Source organism: Catharus ustulatus, unplaced genomic scaffold, assembly GCF_009819885.2.
Source record: "Catharus ustulatus isolate bCatUst1 unplaced genomic scaffold, bCatUst1.pri.v2 scaffold_74_arrow_ctg1, whole genome shotgun sequence".
In the NCBI taxonomy this organism is placed as follows: Eukaryota; Metazoa; Chordata; class Aves; order Passeriformes; family Turdidae; genus Catharus; species Catharus ustulatus.
Window position 1 is genome coordinate 199784 of NW_024879544.1, and position 25630 is coordinate 225413.

The following is a 25630-nucleotide window of genomic DNA, read 5'->3' on the forward strand; positions in this document are numbered from 1 at the left end:
GCAACCCCACGGGCTCCCCACCCAAGCTAATTTTCCAATAAAGGCCTTTCAAGGGAGCAAATCTCCTGGCCCTTTTATTTCAGGAGGAAGACGTCCAGACCTGTGACCTACCACGCCCCTGCCATCCCAACACAGGGAGCCACTACACTGCCGGCCACTGCACTGCTTCTTTCCCCACTCCAGCCTGTCATCTCTGAGCACCCAGCTGAGCGCCGTGACCCACACAGTGAGCGGGGGATTCCCTCCTCTATCCTTCTCCCACCTGGGCCGCCATCGCCATTGTTTCAGCCCTTGGCAGCTGCACGGGACCTGCTCTGCCCCCACCACTGGTACTGAGCACAGGGAAAGAGTGTCTGCGGCTGAAAAGTCCTAGAACTGAGTTACTGTTCTGTTTTGTCATTAATTTTCATAGCTGATGTTGGTTTTGTTTGTCTTGTAGATATACTAGTAAAGAACTGTTATTCCTAAACCCATATCTTTGCCTGAGAGCCCCTTAATTTGCAAATTATAATCAATTGGAGGGAGGGAATCTTCACTTTCTATCTCAGGGAGGGATTCCTGCTATTCTTGGCAATTACCTGTCTTTCAAACCACGACAGTGCTCCTAACTGATGAGTTCCCCTTGTTGAGCAATTTCATCAGTTTGGAAGGCTCAGATATGGTTGTCTTGTTTCACTGCTGCTTAGCCTTTACAGCTCTGTAGAGTAAGGATGCTGACCCTTTTAAAAAATTATTTTTCTGTTGCTGTCTGAGGAAAGTTTCTTAACAAACCACAGTATACATGATCATTCAGTACATGATCCAAGTCCATTAGATAAATATCAGAGTCTTGCCATAAAGATACTTTCTGTAGAGTTTTGCAGCTCTAGATTTCCACCAATGGCTGGTTTCAATCAATTATAGTAAACCCATTAAAAACTTTGACTAAAATTTTGGACACAGCATTTTAATGAGAAAGTATTAAACTTTTTTTTTTTTTTTTCCAGAGAGCCCTGCTTTTAACCTAGCTTCTGGAGAAAATTAAGCAGGGCTGAGGTTATCCTGCAGAATGGCTATTCAAGGGTACCACAGCGAATCCCCTTGAGCAGACAGGTTCTAGTTATCCCACAACACAAGAAAAGCCACAGAAAGCCGGAGCAACTTCATCTAAAAAAAAAAGAGAAAATCCGTCTAAAAATGTCTGGTACTAGACTGAGGGACCAGAAGGGATTTAAGCAAAATTCAATTTATTATCCAGTTATGCCTTTTATTGCTAACCCAAAAAAGCTAACTGCTGTCTCCTACTTGTCCACATGCTTCTATAATTCCTCTCTTTCTCTTCCAGAATGACTCACAGAAAGACATTCTCTTCCAAAAAACTACTAACATACTATATCCTCATTTGACTTTAAATCTAATCTATTCCATTGCTGTTAATCACTACTTCACTGCTTTAAATCTCTGATTTTCACTGTGATTTTCTGGTTCCAATTTCATGATTATAAGCCGCACCTGATTATAAGCCGCACGTCCAGGTGTTGGCAATGTTTAGGTCTTTGTCCATATATAAGCTGCACTCTCATTTGCAGCGAGGACCTTGGTGCAATGAAGTAACAAATTACTGACTGAATTGCAGGATCGTCCATATATAAGCTGCACTCTCATTTGCAGCTCAGGGCTGCCGATGGGGCCAGGTAGCCCAGTTCACTCACCCTGGCCCGGCGCTGCCCCACAGTGGTGTGGGAGCCCACCCACAACCGCGGTGGCAGCAGGTGGGGATGGAGCCCCCCGCCTCCCCCCCAGGCTGTAGGGTTGGCAGGAGGGAGCGCCCCCGCCACCCCCCGGGTTGGGGGGCTGGCAGGAGGGAGCCCCTTCCTCCCCCCAATGCTGCTGGTAGTAGGGAACCTGTCTCCACCCGCCACGCAACAGAGTAACCAATTTGTAACAAACGTGCAATCCTGGGTTTTACTGGCAGGTGCTCGGCTCAGCACCTCAGCTTGCACTTCCGGGTTGGGAAATTTCAGAACTTTTTTCATATATTGGTTGCTCCTGAGTAAGCCGCATTTCCGGGTTGGGAGCAAAATTTTAGTCAAAATGGTGCAGCTTATAATCGTGAAATTACTGTACATAACTTCCAGCAAACAAGCAAACTTTTTTCCAAGTATAAACAGAATTTATACATAACCAAAATTTCAGTTTATGGAGTAGACACATCCTTCTTTCTATTGTTATTTCATTGTTTTGACAGTGTGAACAGCTAATTTCTAATCTCTTCTAAAATGTTAATGATATAAGTTCTTTGAGCATGACCACAAATTCACTGAAAAATGGTCTTTTAAGATTCAAAACACTGCATTCTTTTCAATTACTCTGGTAAATTTAAAGAAAAAATTGTTCAAACTCCCTCCACCTTGGCTTATTTGTATGAATAAAGCAGGAAAGTACAATTTGCTTCTTATTTACCCTTGTTCTTTATACTCTTATCTTCATATTCTTTTTGTAAACATAGGCCAGAATCACACAAGGAATACAGGTAAGGCAGCATCTGCCAACCCCACAGGAAGGACTGGTGGCATATTTTTGCAAGAGAAGTCAAAATGGAATTCTGTGTGTGCTTAGTGAAAAAAATTTCCCACATTTCTCCTGACTTCCAACAGAAATAGTTATTTGGTATTTGAAATGTATAAAAACCCCTTGAATGATGCTTATACAGAGCCAAGGAAAAACAGTATCATGGACATACAATGTAGTTTGCCTTCAATCACAATATTACCTGCTGCTTAGAAAATACTACTAGTCTATGCTGTTTCTGTTTCGCAGGAAACACAATAAGACTGAACACAAAACAGACCTCAGCTTGAAGTCTGGAAAGGTACAAAGGTGACTTGCTCATGCACTCAGCACATGTTTGCTGAACAAGAATATTTGGATCTGGACACACTGGCACACACCTATATTTACTAATGATGGTAATAAAATCAAGTGCACAGCTTCCAACCTCTCTGCCTGTGAACAATTACCTAAAATGCGCTTTTTAATATCTTTTGTTCTTTTGAAAACTTAAATATTCACGATGGCACAAATTACTTTATGCCTCATTTTTACCACTCTCTCTGTTACACTTGCCATGAAGGTATGATTAAGATTAGTTAACTTCCTTCCTAAGGAGTGAAAGCTTTACTGTTGGGCAAAACAACAGTGTCTTGATAGGACTTTGCCTTGTTTGTGAGAATGCCAAGTAACAGGCATATATCACATTCTCAAAAGCATTAAATATTTGTACCAGAGAATACATTTAGTAGTGATAGCAGCCTGAACACTCATCTTTTGTTTGCAGATTCCTGCTTCTATCTGCCTAAATATAAGGAAATCCTCTCTCTTTGTATTAAATCTGTAAATCTAAGACTATGGCTTTAACGTATTAAGTTTCATCAAAAGCACCAGGCACAGAATTACAAGAACAATTTAGAAATGTTTGACAACAAAATAATGTTATTAAAGGGGATGAAAGAGTACATTTAGTGTACAGCAGACCCTGCATTTGCCTAACTGTCCCCAAAGCCTAACACTTTGAGGCATATGACCCAGAAATCAAACACAGCAAATTACTTTCCATGTTGGATACTTAAAATTGTGCTCACAACTCTAAAACATCAACATCACAACTCATCTCCATAATGAAGTGCACCTTCATGGAAAGATCAGGCTTTTCTCATTAGTTCAAAACAAGCTGAAACACACCGCTGTTAACAGTTTCAGTACTTCTGTTTATCACACTCGCTAACATTATCACACTTAATCTTCAAAAATTAATTCAATTTACTATTTCTGATTGGAGAATAAGAGCGCTAGCAATTGTAATCGCCACTTCTGGAAAATTCCACATGCAAGAATTTTCCATTCTTGTTTGCTGAAATGAATACTTAAACTACAACTGGCAAGAAAATAGAATCTATTCAAAGATGAGTGAATCCCATCTGTGGAATATTTAATAACCTAGTAGATGTTCAGCTAGTCAAAGTAGTTCAGTAGTCAAAAGTACAAACATCTCTTTCTTTCTCAGTAAATAGTACTAATTCATCTAAGGTTAATATACCAGTAATGAGCTGCAAAATATTTTATGTAGAGTAGAACAGCTTAATCTCAGAGAAGGAGAGACACTTCAGCTGTACATATCAGTTGTTTGAAAACTGACTCCACTGGAAAGGAATGTTACTTAAACAAATTCTTAAGCTAAATACAACTTACATTATTATACAGTAGAAATGCAGTCCAAAGGGAGAAGCATTGAAATCACAACTGTAAGGCTCCAATGAGCAACTCTTGGCTTTGAAGAACTCTTTCAAACTTTGAGTCCAGACTCTTTTCTTTAAATGATAAAATAATACTTCAAACTTAAGCTAGTCACATCACAATTCAGTTCATTTGCAGTTTTACATGACATTTTAGAGCTACATCACCACTGTGCAATGTCCAACACAGAAAAGTACAATCTGAAGTCAATTAGGGCCAAATTTTCACTGCCTTGTTTCCCTGCATGAGTCATCCCCTTGACGTCAGCAGCAAAACCTGCATGATGGATATATCATCAGAAAAAGTATGAAGAGCTTAAGCAATCCTTTACTGTTTTACTTATTTGATGTGTATATGTATGTGTGTATTTTACTATCCTTACATGTATTAATATAATACTTAAATTACTTAAATAAATGCATGGGATTGTACCTCTATGCTAGACAAAGGATGAAAGTTGCAACAATAATGATTTTGAACATGTTATAAGTATACTCTAATTTTCACCATCAGCTGTTTCTAGCTATCTTTTCCTGTTTTCTGTATCTCTATATAGAATCTGCATCTGGTTCCTATTCAGTTATCAGAATGAGAGGAGGTAGTTTTACCATGCTAAATCATATTCTTAAGCACTCCTGCACCAGATTAACGTTTTCATCTTGGTATTACTCCTTATGACTGGAGTGTAACTGTGCAGTAAGCCAGACTCCGAAGTAAGCCAACAGGCATTGATTTGCAGAACTAAGTGCCACATCTTCTGATTTCTCTACCAAGAAAGTATAAAAAGTCTGCTTTAAGATACTGTATACTTTGCAGGAAAAGCATGGATACCATTCAGTTTCAACATCTTAAATTAAATATATAATTATTTGTGAATAATTCATCATAAGTCAATGAAATACAGATTTCAGGAAGCAACTTTAGCTACCATTTTCAACAAGTTGAAAATTGAAACAAATTGCCGCTTTGTTAGATCACCAAAAAGATGCCATGCTTTTCTTGGCATCTTTACAGTTTTTGTTATAAAAACCCAAACAGAAGCATATTCTACTTTCAGTCTTCAGCAAGACTGAAGATATCAGGAAATTATGAAACTACCGTATTTTTACTTTTATCAAATATATTTCATAAATCTAATCAGCTCACTGCTACATAGTGCCAGAAAAACAGAGCATATCCCCTCTACTGAGCAGAACCTATACATGGGCTTATACAGGTTTTCCTCCACTTTGAAAGAGAAAAGCCATCCTAAAGGTCAGCTGTTCACTCGATAAATGTGTGCAAGATAGGCAGGCTGGAAATGCCATATAGGTCAAAGAAGATTTCAGAGTGGCAGCAGAGATAAATATATTCTGTATTCAGATAACCATATTCAATTAAAGCAAAGTGCCATCAACTGTCACTCAGGATGCTGTGATACAGTAGCTGAGGCAGAAGTGGTATCATATAACTGGTACTCAAGGGATTTAAACGGACCTCCCCCAAGCAGCAGTATTATAAAAATAAAATTAAAACAAAAATTGAAGAACCTCTAAATGTGCTTGCCTGGCACATAGCAGAAGGGAAAAAAATTAATTTTTTCAAATCAAAGATCTAGGAACTATTCTGGTTATCAGAAGTAGAAACTTTAGGAGGCTACCTCCAAACAACTCTGGGAGTTGTTTGAACACTCTGGGATTGCAATTCCAAGAACTTATATTTAATTTTTGCTAGCACAGTTTGCTTCAGCAATATTCTCTCTTCCTGCCAACAGCAAAAATTCCTGTCATAATGAATGGAGGAAAATCTGCTTGGTTTTCATATGAGATTTTTAAAAAGTATATTATTACTAGGTTATTTTCAAGCCAGGACCATAATAAATGTTTGCTTTTGATCCATGGCATATATTACATGATGAAGACATGGGACTCATGCTAAGTAAATTTGCAGTACAGAAAAAGGGGTCTTAGGGAAAACAGAGTACAAGACAATGGTGCGGAAAGATGCCGTCTATGGAGGCAGAACAGGAAAGCTGGATGAAAGCACTGGTTCTGGGTGAGATAGTTGTGGAAGTGAAGCTAAGGAGACCAATGTCCTGTTCACTGATTGAAACACTGCCTGGATGGCCAGGCCCAAAGTGTACTGGCAAATGGAGTTTCATCTAATCACCACCTGGTCACAAGTGGTTCCCAAGGACTCAGCATTGGGACCACTTGTCTTTAAAGTCTTTCTGAATAATCTGGTCAAGGGGATCAAATGCACCCTCAGACAGTTTGTGAATGACATCAAGTTGGATGGGAGTGTTGATCTGTTGGAAGGCAGGAAAACTCTGCAGAGGGACCTAGACAGGCTAGGTTAATTGGCCAACACCATCGGCATGAGATTCAACAAGACCAAGTGCCAGGTGCTTCACTTTGGCTGCAAAAACCTCATGCAGAGCTACAAGCTGGGGATAGAGTGTCTGGAAAGCTGCTCCGTAGAAAAGAACTTGGAAATGCTGGCTGACAGCATCTAAACATGAGCAAGCTATGCATAGGTGGTCAAGAAGGCCAGTGGCATCCTGACTGATATCAGCAATAGTGTGGCCAGCAGAATCAGGGAGGACTGTCTCCTTTGTACTCAGGACAGGTAAGGCTACACCTTGAATCCTGGGTTCTTCACTACAAGAAAGACATTGAGGAGCTGAAGTGAGTCCAGGGAAGAGATATGGAGCTGGTGAAGGTATTGGAGCAAAAGTCTGATGAGAAGAGGCTGAGGGAGCTGGTGGGGCTGGGCTTGGAGAAAAGAATGATGAGATTAAACCTTGTCACTCTCTACATATGCTTGAAAGAAGCTTGTAACAGGTGGGTTTTGGTCTCTTCTCCCAGGTAACAAGTGACAAGACAAGAGGAAATGTCCTCAAGTTGTACCAGGGGAGGTTTACATTGAATAGCAGGAAAAATTTCTTCACTGAAAGTGTTGTCAAGCTCTGGAACAGCTGCACAGGGATGTGGTGGAATCACCATCCCTGCGAGTATTTACAAGACATTTAGATATGGCACCTGCGGACATGGTTTACTTGTGGGCTTGATAGTGCTGGGTTAATGATGGTAGGACTTGATAGGACATGTCTTTTCTATCCTAAATAATCCTGTTAATTTTTACTTATTTCAATCAGAAGGAAACAATGCTCTTTTTTTTTTTTTTTTTTGCTTATTTTCTCCACAACATTAATTTTTCTGTAACTTTTTTTTTTTCCAAGGGAAGTACATCTTTAGCAGAGAAAATTAAGTAACTGTTTTCACTCTCATAAGTTGCTTGATTTTCTAGCATATTATTATCTTATTTTTGATATTTTAATATTCATATATCACAAAGCTATGTGATGGCCTCAAAAGATTAAACAGCTACACGCATTATACAGAACTGAGTGACCTGCATATCTAGGATGTTTTTGTTCTAGCAAAAAATGCTACTGATTTAGGTCACAATCTGGGTTGAAGAGATTATTCATGATCTTTTTAGCTGAGAGAGTGAAATCTTAACAGTGAATTCCAGGAAAGTTAATTTTACTATAAATTATTTAACACTCTCTAGAGCTTAATTACTGGTGTTTAAGGGATGAAGTTGATTCTGATCTCATAACATAAAAAATAGCTACTGAAATGCATGAACACAGGTCTTTCTGTGTATGAAGTAACATTTTTGTAACAGCTTGAGATTGTTTGAGAGAGGGAGTTGACGAGACTTTACCATATCTGAATTTTGCCATTGAGTAGACTTAATTATTTGCACAAGAAAAAAAAAGCCTCACTGCAAATTAATTGAGATTGTCAATTTAAATAATAATGGCAAAAGCAAGTATGTGTGAAAAACAAAAAGTTTCAGAATTATCAAGGCATCTCAACATAGTCCATATTTAAGGAAACTACAGAATGTGCTATAACATTACTAAGATTTTTTAAAATATTGAAGCTATTATTGCATGACACAGAATCTGCTAAATATTCACAAAACTAGGCTTCACTACCCTTTGAATGTTCATCAGAGTGGGAAAAGGCAGGTTTTTAATGCAATTAATGCTCTGTGTTATGGGGAAAGTATAGTTAAGATGCTGGTCAGAGGTCTAAGAGTTCAGCAAATGCCCAGTATTACCATAACTGAAACATGACTGAAAAAAGGGAAATCTAATCCTCATTTTTAAAAAGAGGAAAGTGCAAAAACTGGGAAAGTACAGACCGGTTGATTCTCATGGAAACCATGCTAAGGTACATGGAAACAAAGCAGTGGTTGGTAACAGCTGTCATGGCTTTACAAAGGTCAATATTGGTGACCTTCTATGATGTGGTATAGTGTCAGTGGGTAAGGAGAGCAACTGACATCATCTACCTGGCCTTATGCAAAGCGTTTGACACTGTTCCACATGATATCCCTGTTTCTCCATTGAAGAGACAGAGATTTGGTGGATGGACCACTGGGTGGATGAAGAACTGTCTGGACTGCTTCATGGAGAGTTGTGGTTCATTGTCAAGTAGATGTGATGAGCAGTATTCCTCAGAGGTCAGTACTGGGGTTGCTACTAGGGCTGATATTGTTCATCGACTTTGTTGGTGACAGGGAGAGTGATATTGAGTGCGCCTCCAGCAAGTTTGCTGGCAACATCAAGCTGTGTGTTGCAGTTGACACACTGGAGGGAAGCAATGCCATCCAGAGGGACCTGGACATGCTTGAGACATGGGTCCATGCAAACCTCATGGAGTTCAAGAAAGCAGAATGTGAGATCCTGCGCTAGGGTCATGGCAATCCCAAGCACACCTACAGGCTGGGCAGAGAAGTGACTGAGAGCTGCCCTGAGGAGAAAAACTTGGTAGTGATGATTGATAAAAAACTCAACATGAGCCAGCAGCATGCGCCAAACATGTTCTGGGTTGCATCCAAAGGAGCATGGCCAGCAGGGTGAAGGAGGTGATTCTGCCCCTCTGCTGTGCTCTCATGGGACCCCGCCTGGAGTGCTGGGTACAGTTCTGGTGTCCCAACACAAGGAGGGCATGAAACTGTTGGAGCAAGTCCAGAGGAGGGTCAAGAAGTTGCTAAGAGGACTGGAACCCCTCCCCTTAGAATACAGATTGAGAAAGTTAGAGCTGTTCAGCCTGGGAAAGAGATTGTATAGAGAACTCCTAGTAACCTTCCAGTAACTGAAGAGGGCACATTGGAAACCTGGAGAGGGACTGCTTTTCAGGAACTGTAGTGATAGGACAAGGAATAATGGGTACCAACTCAAAGAGGGGAAATGTATTTTACATATTAGGAAGAATTTTTTCACTGTGATGGTTGTGAAATACTGGAACAGGTTTCCCAGGGAGGTTGCAGATGCCACAAATCTGGAAGTGTTCAAGGCTAGTTTGGATAAGGCCTTGAGTAAACTGATCTAGCAGGAGGTGTCCCTGCACATATGATTTCATGATTCTGTATCATGTACTCAGGAATTGATTAGAGTTCACAGATGGACAATTTCTTCTGTATTTGGCAGAAGACCTATTTCCTAAAACCCCACACATTTTTAGAAGGCAGCAATGACCTTCTTTCATAGAACTGGTCAGTAAGATCCAGTTAGGAACTGGAATGCCCTCCTCAACCTATGGACTGGTGTGAGGAGCAGACACATATCTCTGAACTCCAATAACTCTTTAATAAGAGGCTTTCATGCAGTCTTTTGAGCAGAAATCAGGACTGGGATCTCCCCTCTTCCAAATAGGTGCCCAATGCATTTAGCGGCAGTCATGCTTCCTCTTGGTCCCTCACTTAGACCTAAGGAATTTTGATGTAATTACTTGAAGCTGGCACAGCATCAAAAGGCCACATGGAGAGAGTGTCCCACCCAGACCAGCCTATAGCCTGGTAGTCAGGTTCCATAATTAAATGAACCATCTTTATTCATACTGAGAACACGGCATGCCAAAACATCTCACATTAGCATGCGTAATTCATGCAGAACTGTATCTCCACATTAATGTTCCACTCTTAGGGAACTTGCTATTTATGACTGTCAACATTCACAAATCCTTGTTTGGAAAAAATTCTGGTTATAAAAATGAACCTGCTTATTAATAGGTACATGGGGAAGAGGAAAGAAAAATTAAACAGGCAGCAGTTTCAACAGCAGCATTGGGACTGCTACACCTCCCTCAAAGTCACAGTTTGTTTTATAAAGCCAGGGAATGCAGCATTGTTGACAAAGTCCTTCTACAATTGTAATACCTGGAATGGAAAGGAAGATAAGTTGAGAACTCACATGTCTTGTCTATGGCAAACATGGCTGAAATATTAACTCCTGTGGTAATAGTTTGAATAAACAGGATCTGGTATGCTAAATCCTAGTGATGTTGGCAGGTGAATAGTGCTTGAGGTTTAAGGTGGGGAAGGTTTTGTTTGCAGGCATTGGCACACATACACTGAACCTTATTATCTCTCATTTACAGAACCTCACACATCATGAGGTTGGTTTTTTGTGGGTTTTGGGGATCTTTTTGTTCATTTTTTTTGGTTCTTTCTTTGTTGTTTGGTTTTTTTTCTTTTTATGGAGGCAGGTAGATTTTATTTTACTCTTGTTCTTGTTGTCATTTTTAAAGACAATAACCAGATGAAGATATATAAAGACACATATGTGTGAGGCTCATATGCTAGAAGTTTACGAAAAAAGAAACAAGTCAAAATCAGATCACAGTTCCTCAGCAGTACATGCTGAGTGAAAAAAAAAAATTTGAATCTGAGATGAGAAAGAAAGATTAAACATTAAAAAAATTATGTCTGTAGGTTCCTCTTTAATTTAAAAACCCAGTACAACTTTGTATGGGTAACAAAAAGTCATATCTCTTGTACATTTTGGTATGTTAGCCCAGCATGTTGCAGTGCAGTACAAGCCTTATTTCCAGGTTTACCTGCTTTTAATATTCCTCTTAGATGTGTGCTATCTTATCAAATGTGGCAATTGGATAAAAACACCCTCCCAAAAAAACCCTCCAAGTTTCCTCATATACACATCCAAAGCACGAGTCAGAAAAATTCACTTAAAGCTATCAGAAAAAATTAAGAGCTAATAAGACACAGTCAAAGAAGCAGTTGGATAATTTCTAAGCTTCTGTTGCACTTGTGGGTCAAAAACAGTCATTTAACAGACTTTTATGTAGAACTCATGGGGAAAAAACCCAACTTTTTTGATGAAAAGGCAAAAATAAAATGAAAAATATCATATTTCAAAATAGATCTAACCTAAAGACAACCTGAAGTGCTCTCAGAGAGCAAATGAGAGTAAAAGCATGAGAACAGAAGGAGATGCAGCTCAGATTTACTTGTCTGCTGAGCTATTCTTTATCCCAGAGGGTCACCTCAACCAACAAATCTCTTACTCTGTAACTTTTCAGTAAGTTTTCAGGAAATGTCTATGTGCTCTTACTTTTAGTAAAGACGAATACCCAGAAATTAAGAAAAAAATGAAACTTTTTTTCCTCAAATACATTGCAAGGTTTATTGTTAATAATTGTTAATAATTTTTAATCTAACTCCTAAATCAACATTATGTTCATTTTAAGCCTATGTTCATCAAGCAATTATATAATTATTTCCAGTTTTCAGAATTAATAAGGGATATTATTATAATGTGATATTATATGCATATTATATGCGATATATAGTTGGGGGTTTTGCTATTCCACGTTTTGACAGACAAGATAGCAAAACAGAATGTCAATTTATTTCTGTTGTCTAGTATTATATCAAATAAAAATGCAATCTTGTTAATTTTACTTTACAGCTACTTAAGGCAAAGTAAAGGTAAAGATAATAATAAAGATAGAAAAAATGGTTCTGGAGAATTACATATATTTTACTTTTCAGTTAGAAGTAGAGCTTGAAAAACAGAAAGAAACCTCTGCATTGTAAGCAGGTATGATTCAGAGAAGAGATTTTATAATCCTTGGGCAGAGGAAGACTGAAGGAAATTGAGGCATTTGTGACAAGGCCAAACATGTTACAGTAATATTTGAAAATCCAGAAATATAAAGAGTAAAAGGAGTGGGGAGCCTTTACTGCTAAACTACAGATTCCTTCACTATAGTAGAAAATATATTTCTGAATATTGCAAAGTACATGTCTCAGTGTGGTTGGTCAAAGATCTAGTGAAAAAATTAGGTTATTTAAAAATTGAGTTATTTCAAAAATGTGTATTTAGTTGGATTTATTCACTGATACATAAAATTAATCATAAACATAATAATAATAAATTTGTTAGGGAAGATTTAGTAATTTTTTCAAGAAAATTAAAGCATTAGACAGAGTGTTTATCACGTATGTATAAAACACACTCACAATTTTCATTATAATTTCACTGGGATGACTGTTTACTTCTAGAAAGAAAATACTATATACTTGACACTAGGAAGATAATTATTGTTTTTTCAGGAATAGTTTCATATGACAAATGCTTGTTCTTGAAGTATTTCATTGATTTTATAGCTCTGTGTTTAGAAAGGAAATCTTACATGATGCTACTCTTCTTTCTAAAAAATAGTTTTTCTTCAACTAAAATATCTGCTGCAGGGTAGTAGGAAAATTAAAAACAATAAAAATTATAAAATTAGTACGAATTTTAAAAATTCTTTCCTCCTTAGCTTTAACCAGGTCATATGAAAACAATGTGAATAATATTCACACAAATGAAAAGTTAATCGTGATAGAGACAATTTGGTAAGCAAAGTAAAGGGAATCAAACAAGTGATACAAAGGCAATCATTCACCAGCTCCCACAACCAGACAGATGTGCCCAGTCAATCTCCAAGCAAGGCTAACTCCAGTCCCTCAATTTTTATTTCTAAATATGATGTTACATGGTGTTGAATATCCCTTTGGTGACCTAGGTCAGCTGTTTCTTTGGTGTCCCTTCCTAGATCCTTTCCCACTACCAGTCTACTTGCCATTGAGGCAGTGAGAAAAAACCAAAGCCTTAACAACACACAAGGCCTTTTCAGAAAGAGTCGGAACACTGGTCTATTATTAACACTGCACTGTAGAGTCTTTTATCAAGAATATGAACTTCACCTTGACCAGCCAGTACAGTAAACTGAAAACTGACACAAAGAGCACATTGGAAGTATGACTTTTATTTCAGCTATACAAACATACACACAAAAATACATAGTCTTTTATATTGCCACTGTTAAAATGCCTTGAGACAAGAACATCAAATATAGATATACTTTCTTTTCTGTCTCACTGTATATTAAATTGGGAAGTAGCCCAGTTTGCTATAAATGATGTTCAATAGTTTAGAAATTATGAATTCCTGACATTGGCAATTTCATTAGTATATGTTGTTTTACTTCTTTCCAAACTATGTTATTTGTAAATATTTTCAAATCTCTCCCAAAAAGATGTCATATATCTAGGAGAGGGTATTAGATCCTCCCCAAATATCAAATTGTCCAATCCGATTTACTATTCTATCACCATCTGTTGAGGGTGGGGACAGTGATCCTTATCTCAACAGCAGATATTCTGCTAATGGGCCATCCATTGAAACTAGGCAAGGCATTGTTCTTTATCTTTTCACAGCCCATCCTTCCTCCACCAAGTTATTTTCTGCTATTGGCCCACTGAGTCCCACTGTGTGACTGATAAAATGACTTCATCCCATTGGAAGTTGCTCCAGCCAGGGGGAAGAGCCCAACATTTCTTACCAAGATAAAAACAGAGGGTTTGGGACACTAAGGCAGCCCTTTCTCCACTGGACTCCAGAGGAAAACTGGATTTCTCCACATCACTGCTGGACCTCCGGAGGGAAACTGTACCTTCTGCAGGAGTACTGCTCCAGTTGAACCACATCTGTCACTGCAAGGAGGATGAAGCCACCATTTAATGGGACTGCTACCAACACCCTGCCTGATGGGGTGTCAGGTTGTACACTGACTTCGTCAGGGCTTGGGGTTTGTTCTTTGTAGTACTGTATTTCTATTTTAATTTCCCTAGTAAAGAACTGTTACTCTTAATTCCCATATTTTTGCCTGAAAGCCCCTTGATTTCAAAATTCTAATAATTTGGAGGGAGGGGATTTACATTCTCCATTTCAAAGAGAAGTTCCTGCCTTTCTCAGCAGACACCTGTCCTCCAAACTAAAACAGCAACTTTTTGTTCTTTGTCCATATATAAGCCACACCTGATTGTAAGCTGCACTTTGGGTTCAGACCAAAAGTGAAAATGGTGCGGCTGATAATCGTGAAATTACTGTAATTGGTTTGAGTTGAGTGCTACACTAGCACAACTGTCCAGTTTGCAAGACTAAACCAGGGCTACTTTGGGATCTTTGGGCTCTCTGCCTTATATTGTGTTATATGGCAAAACAAAATTAACAAATTTATAATAAAACTGAACTTCACAATAAAGGTCAAAAGCAAATACAGCTCAGAAATCAGGTATGAGGGTCTGCTTTACAGCATGTGTCTGGAAATACCTTATCTAGGATTCTAGGCTTAGATTAAGTATTTTATTGGTCCCTAGTTTTGAAGCAAGGCTTAGGTGCTTATGCAGTTGAGATTAAAAAATTCTATTAAAACACAGACACGTTGAACAACAGACAATGATATTATTTAAGTCACCAACATTATTTATGGCTAAACAAAGAGCTGAATGAGCAAAATCAGCATGTTCAAATTTTTGAGACTTCTACATTTATCATAATAAAATGCAAGCAGTTTAATAAATTAAGAGAAATCACAGTATTTAATATTGTATACTTAATTCTAAGTATTACTCATCAAAATATCTCAAAATTTTACAGCTCTTCTGGTGTTTAACTTCACAGCTGCAAAAAAGAACTGAAAGTTGTTTTACTACTGTTAAAACTGACTCACTCATTCCCTCATGTTTTTCTACAACAAATGTGTTAGTTAAAAGGAAAAAAGTTCTGAGAAAAAAACCACCTGAATGTAGAAGACTTAGGGAAAAGATAACTGACTGATCATCTCTCCAAGCTCGTACTGCTTACCATTTTCAAAATTCCAAGTCTGATTGCTTTTTAGGTCTCAAACAAAAAACTCACACTCTACTGCTACTGCCTACAGTATATCAGTTTAAACCACATGCCATTCTAACGTTCACTCATTAGAGTTTATTAGGTATTCATATCATGCCTGAACTATGTAAGTGCCATTCCTATGCACAATTAATGCAGACCAATGAGACAATTCAAAGCAAAGGACTTGTTTACCGTAAGATAAAAGATGGGTTTGGACCTGAACGGCATCCTGCTGTAATGTTGCATGGGAATGGAGAAGACAACTTTCTAATGTTCACCACCAAAGCAAAGACATTTGTAACTAAGCATGCAAAAAGGAGTCCCACAGAACAAAAGAATAAGATTACAGTCTCCATTAACAACTGTTGACCACAATTTATAGAGTTTGTAAAGGCTACCATTTAAATAAAAACAAGTTGGCATGTTTGGTAATAATGCTATAAAAAAGATAAAATAAAATATTTATTTAAATATGCATGCATTCCATCTAGCTAATCTCTACCTTTTCTCTCTTTTCTCTGTAATATTTCCTGTGTGTATGTATAATATGTCTATGTACATCTCCACATGAATTTACGGTCATTTCACAAATACAAGCGGCACTGAGTATAAGCCACATCGCCGGGTGTTGGCAAACATTTCGTTCTTTGTCCATAAATAAGTCGCACCTGAGTATAAGCCGCTCTGTGTTCGCAGCGAGGACCCACATGCAACAAAGTTGCCAAATAGTAACAGAATCATGGCGGGGGGGGTTTACTGGCTCGGCTCGGGTCATGAGGGCTCGGGGCTGCCGACAGCGCTGGGTGGCCCATCTCAGCACTGCTGCTTGGTGGGGCCGCTCGGGGCCAGCCACCGTCACCACTGGGCTTGCTCGCCCCGGCCCGGCGCTGCCCCGTGGTGGCAGGGGTGACAGAGCCCGTCGGCACCTGCGGTGGCGGTGGGAGGCAGGGATGGAGCCTGCCTGCTCCTGCGGTGGCAGCATGCAGGGACAGGAGCCCCCTGAGCCGCGGAGCCAGCAGCACGGAGCCCCCTGCCTCCCCCCGGGCTACGGGGCCAGCAGCATGGAGCCCCCAGCTTCTCCCCGGGCCGCGGAGCCAGCAGGAGAGAGCCCCTGCCTCCTCCCAGGCCATGGGGCTAGCAGGAGAGAGCCCCTGACTCCCCCCGAGCCGCGGGGCCAGCTGGAGGGAGCTGCCCCACCTTCCCCACCCCCCGTGCTGCCTGCACGGAGCAGCTCCACCCGCCACACAACAGAGTAACCAATTCGTAACAACTGAGTAAATACAGGGTTTTACTGGCAGGTGCTCAACTTTGCAGTTTGCACTGACTCGGTTTGCACTCCCGGGGCTGAAAATGTCAGAAAATTATTCACATATTGGCCGCTCCTGAGTGTAAGCCGCATTTCCGGTGTGGGAGCAAAATTTTGGTCAAAAGGTGAGGTTTGTAATCATGAAATTACTGTATATATGTATATCTATGTGTGTGAACAAAGAGAGGCCATTTTTTAGGCTGGTACAGTTCTGTGTAAGACACACCTTAAAAATATGGAAAGCTTTTCATACTTTATACTTTTATACTTTATTTTTCACTGACATGGTGATTCCTGAGAAATTACAATGCACAGAAACTCCCTAAAGCATCCTTAATACAAGATCCATCCAACATCAGTGTACTAAAATCAGTACTTCAGTTGTGAAACAAATTCTAGAACTAGATTCTCACATTTTGAGATACTTATTCCTAAGCAGGTCTGATAAAATAAATGAGAATACTTGAAAAGTAACTTTTAGTAAGTGGAAAAGTGACAGAAATTGATTATTGACAGTAGAGGTAAACACTCTCTTTTGAAACATAAAACTTGAGTCAGATGAAAAATACTTCTTAATTTAAAAAATTATCAGAAGACAATTTTTCTAAGCTTTGGAAGAAATATTTTGGCAATATCTTCATTACTAATTGAACTTTAGGTATAATTGGAGTGCTTGCTACAAAAAATTACAACAGAAAACAGTCTTAGATATGAATGCGTTTTTTTCCCTGCAATCCTAGGATATCACAATAACAGGTCTCCAAAATAAGGGAATAACAGCAATGCCAATTGTATGTTGATGTTTCTTTCCCTAACTACAAAAAGTAGAAGATGCATTCACAATTAAGTGCAAATTTCCTAGTTGCCCCTTTTCTCACATTCGATAGTATTCTGCCACTGATCACTTGTGAAATTTAGTACTATTTAATGGGACATCTTATCAAGACAGTAAATTGCCTGATATTAAGACTCACAAAACAAATAACCATCCCCATGACATCACACAAAAAGTTCTAAGAAGATAAGGGAAACTGATGAAGCTTAATTCTTTTCAGTTTCTTCTGTTATCTGAAATCTTCTCCTTCCTCAACAACCCAAGATTCCACAATAACTGTTCAAATGAAAAAGTTCCCAAATTTATAGCAACAGTATGAAATACAACACTGGAGGGATGGAAAAATACAAGATTACAAAGCTCCCCACAGCAATCCTTTAATGAAAGTTTTAAACTAACATGAACCCATTAAATAATGTCACATTTAATGAGTACTTAAATAATGTCATTAATAATGGAGTAATTGGACTTTTTTACAAAACAAAAATCTATTTAGCACTGTCATCATTTCCGGCAATACAAGTTACTGAATAGTGTCTTATTCTTAGTTGTTATTAAGTTCTAAACATAAATAAGCCAGAAATAATGAGTGAACCCAGCTTTCACAGAAACTGCAGCCTAACCACTTAATTTCTATTCTATAAGAAAAAAACCCCACATTTGTCTACCTCTGATTAGATCAAGCAGTCTTATAAAATTATTATTGTGCTTTTCTTGTCTTGGAAATGACTGCAATTTGGCCAACTGATTAAAGCAGAATGGTATTATATGGAATTTCACAGCAATTATCAACCCAAAGACAAAATCTACAATGAGCTTTTAGCACATGTAATAACTTTCTCATATGACCTAAATATATATATCATATGTAGTTTCATATAGTTTGCTATCAATGAATAAAATTTAGCATTTATCTTCTCTTTAAAAAAAAGTCATAATTTAGACACCATGAGGCCAATAAATATACCAATATCAAACCAACCAAAACAAATTTTTCTTTTCTTTTGTTCAGTCAAGGGCCAGGAATTTCTTTTCTCTTTTCAAATACATGCATTTCTGAAAGAAATTCAAACCAATGCTTTTGAAAGAAATTCTAAATTCTGTATATTTCTACATTGTTACCCCTCAAGAAATTAAATTATAATTTAATTACAAAAACCTGGGCAGGTAAATAAATGTATTAAGTCCCTTACCCAAGCTGGTAACTTTCTTTCAGTCCAATTACTTAACCTTTTTACAAAAGAAGTTTCTTGTGTGTAATTTGAGTCTTTATATTTTATCCTGTAATTTATTATATAACATTTAAATTACTGATTCAAGATACTTACACTATCTTCAGTTGTCTAGATCAAAACTATATATTTCTTCTTATAACATTTCAGAAGCTACCTTAATTTCCCCTTAATTTCTGAATTGATACTAAAAGAAAAAGGAAATATTTTTTATTGTTGGACAACTTTGTGGCTACTGTTCATGTCTGATTTAGGATGTATGCTCATGTATGCTTTAGGACTCCAAAGGCTGATTGGTTCTGCATTGTTTTGATACCAGCAGAATGAAGACACTATTAAAGAGAAGTGAAGAAAATCCCTTTAGAAAAATTAAATTCACTGTGGTGAACATAATCTCAGTGTAGAGAAGGAAAAGGGATAGTTTCCGTCATGAAACTATTCAAAGCAGGAGTCTAACTCAACAGCTCCCACAATGAGGAAGGGAGCATGGGGAGGTTAGTCACGGAACTGAAGATAGTTTTCATGGAGCCCTTACAATTATACCAATTGCTGAAAAGCTAAAGCATCTCTGACACATGCTCATGCAGCTCCATCTCTCTCCAATCAAAACAACCAGAAAAGATAGAGCCAAGGCTAACACAGGGTACTGTACAATTTTCTTAGTATAATACTCAAAGGATATAGACTACATTTGTGCTTTATTATGTGAAAAGGAATTTTGTTCTTGATTCATATTTTATTAATTAGTAACCATGCTGACAACTTTTTGTAGTTGCAAAAAAGATCTGCATAAGGATATGTTGTCTTCATTCCTTGTGAGCAATTATTGACAAAGAATCTGAATAATAGAGAGGTAGCTTGACAGACTTCAGCAGCGTATAGCTGGTATACCTTAGCTGTCACATATAAAGTTTCAGTTCTCCTGTACACATTTGGATTTACCAGAAGTCTTTTCTGATCCTGTTACTAAATTCAACACAATGTATAAAGCATATGATAATTTCTTAAACTTACTTGCTTTTGAACTATTTTTAATGAGCCAAAGGAATATTTTACTGTACCACACTGCATTGATTTTTGTCACTTTTCTGTGTAAATTAAAGGAAATATTCTGATCATAATAGGCTCAAAAAAGCATGTTAACTGAGCTGCCTAAATATCAACCTTATCTTCATTTCACATGAAGTGGGATTTAATTTCCAGTTTTAACCTGGTATTAAACATCTTGATCAGTAGTCCATATCAAAATTAAATTTGAGTGGAACAAGTGACCACATCAATAGAGGCCATGCAATGTGGGAGTCAGCCTGGCCTGTGTCCCAGGTCAGGCAAGCATCACTGAGGAAGATCTGTACCCTAACCCTTGATCCCGGCAGGCATCTGTTTAAGTTGTGGCGATCCTGAAGGAAAAAGTTCCAAGGGCTTATGGGATTGCCCAGGTTAATGCCTCATTTCCCAGCTCCAGAATGTTCTCTCTTCCTTGTTTCCCCATTGGTCCCTACCTATCCTAACCCCACCTCTGCACCAATTTCCCCTCTCCTCATTGGACCCTGACCTCAACTCTACCCTCTTTCCTGCTCCCCTTTTATACCCTAGACCACCCCACATCTTGGTCCTCGGTCATCGACCCTTATAGATCTGTGTTTGGACTTTTGGGCCTCCTCCCACATTTATTTTCACCATTATTAAAGTTCTTTATGTTATTACTCGTGGTTGTTGCACCTGCTCTTCATTTATTTTCACCACTCCTACCCTAATATTAGAAGAACCCTAAAAAGCATTGTTGGGGACAACCCTCACTCCTGACAATGTGATAGAGAAATAGATTCAATAATTAAATGGAGGTAGAGATTAGGCTTCTAAAGGATTTTGTGAGAGATATACAGTAGTCATGCCTTAGTCAAGCCTGCTTTGCAAGAATAACCTCTAGCACAACATTTCAGCATTTCAATCTCAGATACACATACACCCACACAGTTAATCTGGGCATTTTATTAGACTGTAAGAGAAATTCTGGTTTGGTTATTTCACATTAATTGCTTGAAAACAGCTTGGAAAATAATATTAAAAAGATAATGTAGCTGGCAACTTTAAGTTTTTATATTCAATAAAACTTAAGTTAAAAGCACATATCTCTTAAACCGAAGCAAAGATATCACCCAGAGTTACAGGTCATACAATAAAATACTGTCAATTATAAACACTTAAATCAAATAAAAGTCTCTTCTAAAATTCAGGAGGCAACAATATGATCTCCAGGGCTCCATAAAATTATCTTTAATCACATCTCCAAGTGTAATCACAAGAAGTAGCATTTTAAAAAAATACCTGCTAGATGGAATCATTTAGACTATTTAGCACGTTTAGACTATTGCTTATTTATTATCTATTTCAACTGGGAGCCTTTGATTTATAATTTTCAACAATCTGAGTTCAATATCAATAAAAACCACCAAATCCCATTTTAAATTTCAAATCCACACAGAAATACTAGAATTGCAAGAAACAAACCACTTCCTAGCATATACCTGGCTGATCAGAACAAAATCTAAATAGCTGTTTGTATTCTCCCATTTGAATGGGGAGCATTGAGCAAGGAGCTGGACTACATGATCTCTAGAGATCTTCTTGTCCTAATTATTCTTTTATTCTGTGCTACGATATGGTTATTAATGACCAGTTAATTTCTACCCTAATGCATACCTACTCAGCTGTATTTGGGTCACTCTATTCATAATCCTCCAGAAGTCACCTGAAATGTTACTAAGCACTGGACCAAAAAAACTTAAGGAAATTTCAGACTGTTTTTTTTGTTGTTGGTTTTTATTTCTTTTTTTTGGTAGAATAAACACCAACAAATGCACAGAAAGAGAAGTGGCCCACTGACAAGAAACATGCAGTTACAACTTTCATGATTTTATACAGAAATGTGAAAATTTGAATAAAAAATAAAGACAAGGAAAAAACGTATGATAATAGGGGAACAAGCTCCCCATTCCCTATTGAGGGTTGCTTTTTCCTTTCCTCTCTGCCTGTGGAAATTTTTCCCATTGACATGCTAAGGAGCACTGATGGCTAGGTCCCTGAGACCTTGAGATGGAGGGAGGGAGAGCCTCCCATTTTTTGGGGGGAGTTTTCTCTCGGAGAGCAGGGGACAAATGGGGGTAACACCATGAGATTGGAAAAGGTGAAAAAAGAGGGTGGAGGGCAGTTGTTGACTCACTCGCTTTTGGCTTCAGAGGAGAAAGACTATTGTTACACCCCACCCCCACCATCCCAGTGCTGCGAGCTGGACCCAGCACTACCTCTGCTTGGACATCCTCCTGCTTCAGCTTGCTATTTTCCGAGTGTCCCGCCTCTACTCCATCTCTTCCCATCTAGGACACAGCCACCATTAGCCCAGCACCCCTGCAACTATGCAGGGATTGTCACCGCCCTGCCCTCTGGGATTCTGCCACCACTCACGGCCAGTGACTGCACCACAAGGGAAAGTGCTCACGGCGCCAAGAGAACTGTTACTGGGTTGCTGTTCTGTTTGTTATTATTCTGTACTTGTTTTATTTGCCTTGTTATACATACTAGTCAAAAATGGTTATTCTTAGCCCCACATCTTTGCCTGAGAGCCTCTTAATTTCAAAAATTATACTAATTCAGAGGGAGGGATTTGCTTTCTCCATTTCAAGAGAAGGCCCTGCTTTCCCTAGCACACTGTCTTTTCAAACCAGGACACTCCCAGAGTGAGACTCACTAAGTACTATGATGACCTATACCAACAACAAAGTCTGAAAAAAAACCAAAAACAAGGAAACACAAAACACCAACCCCCAAAGCTCTAAGATAAACAAATACCAGGTTCTGTCTTTGGGTTTACTGAGGAAAAAAACTCCCAATACCTTGAGGAAAGGAAAGTCAACTCTGAATACAGAGGACATGCTTTTATTTTCTTTTTCAAATGATAAAGTAGATTCTGCAGATCTTTTTCTTATTATTGACAGACTTCTAGACTCGCTGAAAAATCACAATTAGTTTTAGAAATTCTGTACCATCAGAGAGAGTAGCAACTGCTATTTGCCTCATAGGTTGTGAATAGACAAGGAGAGGACCATCATGCTATGGAACTGATCACACAGCTGAACTGAGGTTAAAAGCAAATTACAAGAAAAATATTTGAGTCTCTAGATTTCAACCTGATATGCAGGGAAGTCTTGCTTGGGAAAGGAAGGAGGGAAAAAAAACCCAACAAACCCTTAGCATCACAGTTGAATTTCGGTTGTTTCTGTTTTATCAGTGACACTTGATTTTCCTGAATAGTTCTGTCTGTCATAGGATGTTACTACACAAAGCTTTGCAAATCTTAATCAGAAAGCACTGCCTATATTAAAAATTATGTTTAAAAATGTGACCTAGGAAATAACTTATTTTGGGCAATGTACCACAATTAATCCATCTATTTCATTCTATCTTAGGAAAATCTACTTAATTAATGGATAAATGGCAGTTTATAATTTACTCAAATCATTTAAAACACGCTACTTGGTAGTTATCAAACAATAACATATTCTTAACCTCATAAATAGATTTCTTTCAGTTAAAGAAAAGAAGGTACAGTGCTTGGTTGAAAGTGTTGCCAAATGGCCATGAAAGAATATTAGGAAGCAGAGACAAACCTGAGTTTAGATAATCCCAACTCTATTTGCTTCAGACCAAAAATGCTGAATATTAAATTACAAGGAATCTATCAATTAATTTTATTCTACAAAACTTCAATACCATTGAAAAACTGTGCTTCTCTCCCCTTAAATAAAGGCAGTAAATTCATCTGAGTTTTGAAAACATAATATTTGATCATGGTTGAAAACTATCTATAACAGCTACAAATTCTTCAATTCTTCACAGCTCAAAATTAGGACAGTACAAATGAAGCCTTACAAAGCCTTTTTATTTTAAAGTTTTATGAACTCTCAGTGTTTGACTGAATTTATGTGGTATATCAGATTTGCTAAGCAACAGACTTGCCTAGGATTATTTAGCATGTTCGGACATCATGGCTACAACTTCTTGTGAGTGATTCATGTGCAGGATTATGAAATAAACCAAGTGAAGCTACAACACTTACATTTTCATCACTGATGGTAAGGGATTACTTCCAAAGCTGAAGTCATGTGCTATGTTTGTATCTCAATCAACAGCCTCCAAAAACTTTGAATATTTTGAAAGGGTAATATGATACAATCTTCAGTGGAAATTTCAGGCAGGAAATAATCTGATAGAGCAAACGGGAAAGGGGATTCTTTACATTAAAAATTCTTCCAGTCAGTTCTTTTCTTCAAATTTCTGATTACAATGTCTAGTATATTGTAAGCATCACATATAATGCAACACTTCATAAACTAGTAAAGCTGCAAGTGAGGAACCCATGTATAACTATGAACTAAGTGGGTAATGTACTACTGAGAAATAAATACATTTGTTTGGTTTTGCTTTAAAAAACATATGTTTCCAGTAGAGCTATATTAACTAATTAGGCAGCAACTTTGAAAACGGAACAACTGTTATGTTATACAAAGCTAAATGTTAGCAGAATCCTGTAGAATATTGCAACATTTTGAAGATAACATGTCAGTAATTCAAGAGGTTAGGAAAAAAAAAGTGCTCCTTTTTTCCTTTGGTAAACAGACTTGTGTACTGGAATCTGACATTTATCAAACTCACTAATAACACCTCTGCATCTCAGGATTTTACATAAAGAATCTTTTGAAGATGTTTTTTCCTGGGGTGAAGCTTAATAAGGACACTTGTCAATAAGGACACTTGCGAAGGCTGGAGCATAGGGAGACAGATGTCTTTCGACAGAGAGGTTATAATAGAGAGGTTATATTGGAAAACTGATAGGTTGTGTTTCCTCCTCCAAAAGTGAATGGTCTAAATATGAAAATTTTTAAAAAAACCCAATAAAACAATTGGAAGATTTAAATTTCAGCAAATGTTGTGAAATACACTGTTGTGTGAAAGCTGCCAGTTCTGTGTGTGTGGATGAATGTCACATACTGCAGAAGGATTTCAGAACAAAAAGCTGTGAACAGCTATCTTCAGAGACATCTCATCACATTTTATTATTCTGCAACGCACACTTTCTGGCTGTCTAAACTAGGCTGAGCTTAGTAAAAGTTCTTTAAAAATTGGAAGAAAAATCCTCCAGGCAACAAGAGAATGAGAGTTTGGTGGGCTATTCCCAGTGACTTCTGCTTGCAGCCAGAACCAGCCAAGCTCAGACACAGAGTTAGTCTGCACCTATTACTGGATTGCTATGGAGTCGCTTCTTATTTGTACTTGTGATAAAAAGACTGGTTTTCCACTCATTCTTCCAAGGAGAAAATCAGCACTTGCTTCATATGTGAGGAATGATCTGTTATTGCAATTAAGAGCATGGTCACCTTTGATTTTATCCTTTTGCAGTACTGAGCATACAGGCACAGAACAAAGAATACTACAATAATTTCACTATTATAAGCCGCACCATTTTGACTAAAATTTTGCTCCCACTCCGGAAATGCGGCTTACACTCAGGGGCGGCTAATATGTGAATAATTTTTTTGACATTTCCAACCCTGGAAGTGCAGCCGAGGTGCCGAGCCCGAGCACCTGCCAGTAAAACTCGGCTTTACGCAATTGTTACAAATTGGTTACTCTGTTTCACAGCGGGTGGATCTGGGCTCCGTGCAGGCAGCGCGGGGGTTGGTAAGGTGGGGGAAGGCAGAGGACTCCCTCCTTCAGGCAGAGCAGCCCGGGGGAGAGGCGGGGGGCTCCCTCTTGCTGGCCCCATGGCCTGGGGGAGGCAGGGGGCTCCGTGTTGCCATCCCCATGGCCCGGGGGAAGGTGGGGGGCTCCTGTCCTTGCCTGCCACCGCAGGAGCAGGCAGGCTCCTGTCCCCGCCTGCCGCGGGAGTGGGGGTCTCCTTTCCC

The 25630-nt window shown here is 38.4% G+C and overlaps 1 protein-coding gene across 15 annotated transcripts in view; it reads right to left on the bottom strand.

Annotated features, from left to right (window-relative positions):
- ADGRV1 (adhesion G protein-coupled receptor V1) overlaps positions 1-25630 on the bottom strand; it is a 320555-nt gene that overhangs the window by 120376 nt on the left and 174549 nt on the right. Inside the window, exon 86 of one of the 15 annotated variants that reach the window (XM_033086940.1) lies at positions 14025-14112. The exons of the other annotated variants lie outside the window; for them this stretch is intronic. Coding sequence (XP_032942831.1) covers positions 14110-14112 — 3 coding nt within the window. The 3' untranslated portion in view covers positions 14025-14109. Of the gene's footprint in view, positions 1-14024; positions 14113-25630 lie in introns of those variants that run through there. 15 annotated transcript variants of the gene reach the window in all.